Here is a 6765-nt window from a genome sequence, read left to right as displayed (position 1 = left end):
AGGATAGAAATGTTAATTGTTAACTGGAGCCCTGATATTTGACCATTCCCTGTACTGAAAATTTATAGAAGTGCCCATTTTCAGGCCCAACTTTGAGATAGAGGTAGTAGGGAGGAGGTGACTGCAAGATCAGACCCAGTGCACAGAGGTGTGAAGATGAGAAATTCAGTTTCAGCTCCTAGAATATATTTTAAATAAAATTCTGGAGGCAGTACAAACCATCATTTCTTATTGTGCAGGACTTGGAGGCCGATTAGGTGGAGCTGCAGAGAATTTGACCCTATCATTAGCCTACCCTGCCTAGTGCCAACATTTGTGGAGAGTTTGGAGTCCTCTTGTGGGTGATCCTGGGGTTTTGACCCACTGGTTTAATATCTTTAGGACAGACCTCGTGGAAGACCCTGATGGTGATACCAATTGTGATTGACCTTGTGATAGCAAGCCTAGATTATAATGTCACATGTAATCTGAAATATACTTTTTCTAGCAGCTTAATCTGAACTGATTTTTGCCGTGCAGAAACTGGTACTATCAGAGCACTTTATCTTGTCTAATTGTTGATGCTGCAGTTTATGTAACTGAAACCGAGTGTTTCAATATCCATTCACTATTGTCTCCTAAATTTTTTGGGGGCGTAGTCAATATGATCTGATTTGTTCATTTGATTATATTAGATTGAGACAGTAGGGTTTATGATAGATGTAGGAGTTTTCATTTGCTTAGACTGAATGACTCATATTTAATCACAACTAAATCAGAAAACTAGGGCAACAGTGGAACATTACATTAGCCTCTATAGCTCTCAAGTGCCATGGCAGTTAGTTTCTATGGTTTCATTGTAGGTTGCCACAAGTAGATTGTGAAATGTAATGTTTAGGACAAGTAAGTTTACATTTGTTAGTCTTTATGTACATCTCTTGTATAAGCATGTCCACTGTCATTTTTATCTATTGATAAATCATATGATTGATAGGGATTTGAAAGTAATTTTTGTATTATATGTTGTAAAGGGAATTGTCAGGCTCCAGATTTTGTTGAGGCAAGTCAGGTAGGATACAACTGTTTAATGACAACAATGGAACTGCCAATTTATTTTACTGTAGTAGGCATTTGGAGAACGAGAAGAAAAGTTTCCTATGACTTTTCAATAACTAAATAAATTTTTTTTGGAAAGAACTTGTACACAGCGTAGAAGCAGATGCCTTCAAAACATCATGATATTATTGGCTCTTGGCTCTGGCAGGGTTCCCAATTTTTTTAAGGAATATGCCACCAGTTATGGGATTTATCATCGACAGGAGAACTGACCCTTACATCATGATAATATTAGATTTATTTGATATTGTTAATTTGATTGCAATATCTTTTCTTTCTTTCTTTATTATTTATTATTTTTCTATCGTTCTTTTCTTTCTTTGTTTTTTTCCTGCAAAGTCTTCCAAAGTTTTGGCTTTTTAACCCACCGTTTTTGCCCAACTGTATAAGTTTAGACCTAACACAAGCAATAGTACCAAAGTCTTAAGGTTCCTAAGTACCTGCAAAACCTTCTATAAGGACAACTGCTGAAACCTATTTAGTACTTCAGCACATCTGGGAGGCTGCCTATCCTAATTAAAGACAGTGTGCTGAATGCTAATTCCAAGAGATGAGATCTTAAAGATGTAAAACCAGACTTCAAATAGAGTTAAATCGAGGTGATCAAATGATATTGTGAATCTTGCCAGTCACCGAGTCTAATAATTAAACCTGCAAACATTTAAATACAACCAAATTCCTTTTTCAGGGTTTTCTAGTTTAAAAGATCGTCATTTCCTTTTTGAGGATCCCATCGTGACAAATGATGACTTGGAGTACTCTATGGCAAGATGTCTTCTACGTTCACTATGGACTATCATAATGGCAAGAAGTCAATTCATCTATACCCGCCACCTTCACATTTCTACTAGTTTTTAATCATTCCATCTTATTCTAGTCTCCTTGATAGCATATTTCTGTTAAGAGATCACACCACTTGCCTTTCTTTCACTTTTCTCTGTACTCATCATTGCACATGAAATTCAGATTTACCATTATATCAAAGACAAATGGTGTTAACAATGCATTTTACTGATTCCTGCTACAGAGTTCATATCAGAAACCACTTTTGTTCATGACATCACAAACCAAGTTTTATTTTAGTAACCATTTGAGCCAAGATGCCACAGAACGAATGTTGAGTTAAAAGAAGGAACAATCGATAATTTACATAAACTTAAAATACAAAATTGAAAGAAGAGACAGAACTTGAACTACCATTTACAGTAAATATTTTAGTGTTTCAATTTATACTAGGTAATTGTTTTGCTAGCCGTAAAATGTTAAGTTAAAATTTCATGTACCATGTTATTGGATTCAAGATATTTTTTTGACACTATCACTAAAATTAATACCAGCTCAATCATGAAAATTTTATTGCACAGCCGAATGTATGGTGATCAAATTTCAGTCAATCCACAGTTTTAAAAGTGTTTATCAATTTGATACGCAATGAACATAAGATCCTTCAAATACTAAATTATAACTTTCATGATCAACCAGATCTAGGTAGTTCATACTAATAATCATATACACAACATTCATCCTACATAACAATAAATTGCAACATTTTTGTACAGGTCAATTACTGAACAACTTGATGTCTTTGCTAAGATTATCAGAAATGAAGATATAACAATATGTACCTGACATTCCACGTAAAGTACGTTGGAATTAATTTATGCAATTTCAACATACTTAAAGATTAGACCTTTAATAATTTTATATCAAATTTTGAGCAGTGGAAGCTATGGTCAATTACACTGGCTACCTTGCTAAATTCTATCTAGGCTATTCATCATTAAAATATGCTACTATCAACTTTAGATATAACCTCTGCTAGCACAATTTGTTGGAATTGGACATCTATCATATGTCGGCTTACACGGTTTATTCCTTCTTGTTGGGTTTTAATCCCATTCTTTAAGGTAGCCTCGATTCTGGCTTGTTCATGTTGAACATTTTCAATCTGTGTGCTAATTTTTTTAATATCCTGTTGAATCTCAAGGAAGTGAAATTTGATTTCTCCCCAGTCGTGCTCAAATGGCGAAGGTAAGGAATGCATTTTATTTTCCCTACATCAACAGTTTATTTGTACAATATCATTAGTCATTTGCATTACAAGATTGCATTTATTTATCCAATGAACGTATAATATTTTTTTACCTCCTCCGTGTCAAATATGCTCGTCTCTTAGGGGTCCAATATGCTTGTCTCCTAGGTTTCCATGATGATCCAATCTCCTCTGCAGAACCGATCTTCCTAGGGGGTCTTCCCCTTGGTCGTTTAGATTGGTCTAAAGGTTTTGCCTCAGCCAATACCAACTTTGATTCAGCACTTCCCCTCTTTAAGACCCTTGGTCGTTTAGGTTGGTTTAAAGGTTTTGCTTTAGCCAATAACAACTTTGATTCAGCACTTCCCCTCTTTTCCTTTTCTGTCATTCAAAATAACAGAAGAAGATGCTCATACAAAATAACATCAGACGATGATGAATTGATATGTCAAGAATAATAATGACAAGCTAAGAGACCAATTATTAATTAAATCCTATATGTTAATATACTAATGTAATTAAGTTATTAATATGTGTTTAATGTAGAAGCAATATAAAATATAAAAAAGTGTTTTGGATTGAGCTTAGAAACTTATTTTATGATTTAGGGAGCTTCATTTTAGTTTGTTTAAGTTTGCTAATCAACTAGATGGCATTTCCATAATGATAATTGTTACATCTATGATGAGAACTTCATTTTCATCAACTATCTAATTTAGTAAATCAATTATTATTACTTTAATTTTGTTCATTCTTTACAAGATGATAATTGTTTTATTTTTTATTGGATGAAGAGAATCAAACTTAGATGATACAAATGGAATTACAAGAAACACACATATTATTTAAAAATAACATATTACATCATTTTTAATTCTGTACTAGAATTCCAATAAAATCTTTTAATTACTGTTTATAAAATACATATATAAATATTAAATTTATAATAATTATTTTTTAATATTAAATTGATAACAATTATTTTTTTCACAAGTATTCTACTAGTCTGAATGCAATACTTGAGTATAGAAATTAGAATCTTCATTTAAGAGAATTAAGAGAACTAATTGGTGATGATATGTTATAACCTATATGGGTTTATCGTGAGTTCATTCAATATAATGTAAATATTACAACTTGATTATGAGGGTAACGACAAGATCAAAATACTTAGCCATCATAATGGAAGTATACAATAAACTTTCTCTTTAAAGTAAATAAGAAGGTTAATCTTTTGATGCATTTAGACTAATTTCCTTTATCATTTAGACTAAGGTTCATATGCCATACGAATAACTTAAATTAATTCAGAATTTCTTCAAAAAAGAGAGCAAAGTGTATGCAGGTAAAAAGCATCAAATAAATACAAAGTCAAAGCAGCAAAAGTGCAGTTAATAAAAGGAAACTATGGAGAGAAACATACAAAGGAAAAGCTCAAATTGAGTGAATTGAAGAATACTAAATGCTCAAATTGGATGAATTAATGAATTATCCTTATAAATTTCAAATAGGAGAATGTCTCTATATTAATTTTTCTGTACCGTAAATTGGATAATTCTAGGTTCCTTGCTTTCCTTTCATTGATCATAGGATCATGTATAAACTTTATAAATAAATAATTTTTTATTTTTATTTTAAATATTAAATTTGTAACAATATTTTTTTATTACTTTTTGACAAATTGGGTAATTATAGGCTCCATTCTTTCCTTTCGTTGATCATAAGATCATGTATAAACTTTATAAATAAATAATTATTTTTTATTTTTATTTTAAATAGTAAATTTGTAACAATATTTTTTAAAAACTTTTTGACAAATATTTTATTTTATTACTGTTTTATCATACAAAGCTATTTTAACCAATTATTAGAATGATTTTTCAAAAATATTTTTTAATCTAAAGAGAAGGTATTATATTAATCTAAATAGACTCTTTACTAATTAATCTTTAGTAGTAGTTTATTTGAACTTATTATAATAGTTTTTCTTAAAAATATATCTTAATCTAACAACACATTTTTAAAAAATCTACAACGATTTTACTAACTAATATTTTATATATAAACATTCAACATATACTTGTTCTAGACACTTAAATTAACTTCAACTATATTAAAAATACCTATATACAAAAACAAGCTTAATCTTCCTTAAAATAACAGTACTTATATTAACTTGTTTGTTCCTAAATTAAAATATAGCACTTCTTAATGTCCGATTTTTCATACCCTCGTATTTCAGGGTTGCCACTTTTCATCACTCAACTTTTTATGTAATTGTCTTTTAACTTTTAGGGTTACCACTTTTCATCACTCAAATTTTATGTAATTATCTTTAACTTGCAAAATTTAAAAAGACTGATTCATAAAAATAAATATACATAACTTACTCGTGGCAGATGCTTTACTTGTTCTCTTGTCGCCCTTCTTCATTGAGATAAGCTGTAAGAATACAAGAGAATTAAGAAAATAAATAAAACATTGGATTCTAAAGCATTGCATAAAACCAAAGATTCTACAGAGGAAATATGCATCAAGTATTTATATGGAATTTAAGATCATATGTTACACAACAATAGATAAAACTTGGTGCAGTGCAAATGAATAAAGGATAAAAGATTGTGCAGCATTTGGACATGGTACTAGAATTTAAGTTTACCACCATTCAAGCAAGTTGAAGGAAGCCATAAAAGCATATTATTATTATCATATTTATTGTGCAGGCCAAAAAATACATATGGTGCAGCAAAGATAATGCAGAGTAATGTTTATTGAAGTCATGAATGAACAAAAGATTTAATGTATACGTTTTTTCATGAATCAGAATTTGAGATTTTATTTTTTTGGTAAGTGGTTTTGATGTTATAAACAGAAACAATGGATTTAAGACCAGTGCAACATAAATTGTCATGAATGTGAACAAAGATTTAACTCAGTTTCTTTCATAGAAGATATGGACTGAAATAAGGGGATATTAGGTAAGTGCTTTTGTTTTTTGTTTTGAATGAGAACAAAAAGATAAATAAATGTTTTGTTCAAAGTTATGAACCAGAACAAGGGGTTTTGAGACTAGCAGAGACACACATATTCATGAATATGGAGTTGTAAAAGTTGAACAGAGATGTAAACCAGAACATAAAGAAATCATAAGGAAGACTGAGTATACCCATGAAAAACATGTATTCACATTTAGATGCCACTATAGAACTTTCTTCTAAACTACATGTCTAGATATTGGGCATAAAAAATTCTACTAAACTTCATGTCTTCCTTCTGAAAAAAGCACAAAAATAATCCGACATAATAGTAAAGAATATCATAAAAACGTTTATGCTTCATTGAAAACAATGAGAAAACAGAAGAATCATGGAATTTAAATAAAATCTGTAGAAGCGTATTAAGAAAATGATGAAACATTTCATACCTGGCTATTTTCTCACAGCAAATGGATTTATAGAACAGTAAAATGGAAGTGAAAAATATATGAAATATAACCTCAACTCACACTTTCCTCTCTTTCGTTGACTGAATAGACATTTCAGATATCATATCAAATGTGTGTTTTTCTTCAGTCATTTTCACTCATTCAAATATCGTACCAAATGCGTGTTTTTATCCAGTCATTTTCATTCATTGAA

At 30.4% G+C, this 6765-nt stretch overlaps 1 protein-coding gene across 1 annotated transcript; it reads right to left on the bottom strand.

Annotated features, from left to right (window-relative positions):
- Positions 1 to 2659: 2659 nt before the first annotated feature.
- LOC149532731 (uncharacterized) lies at positions 2660 to 6554 on the bottom strand. Its single transcript, XM_089805294.1, has 3 exons — positions 5518 to 6554; positions 3241 to 3508; positions 2660 to 3149 (listed from the first exon to the last, which is right to left on the bottom strand). The coding sequence occupies exons 1-3, from the start codon at positions 5627 to 5629 to the stop codon at positions 2876 to 2878; spliced, it is 654 nt and encodes a 217-aa protein (XP_089661420.1). The 5' UTR covers positions 5630 to 6554; the 3' UTR covers positions 2660 to 2875.
- Positions 6555 to 6765: the final 211 nt, after the last annotated feature.

Source organism: Cupressus sempervirens, chromosome 10, assembly GCF_028749045.1.
Source record: "Cupressus sempervirens isolate cs-2001-9-10 chromosome 10, ASM2874904v1, whole genome shotgun sequence".
NCBI lineage: Eukaryota > Viridiplantae > Streptophyta > Pinopsida > Cupressales > Cupressaceae > Cupressus > Cupressus sempervirens.
The sequence above is the reverse complement of the archived record's forward strand: the minus strand, read 5'-3'. Positions and strand labels throughout refer to the sequence as shown.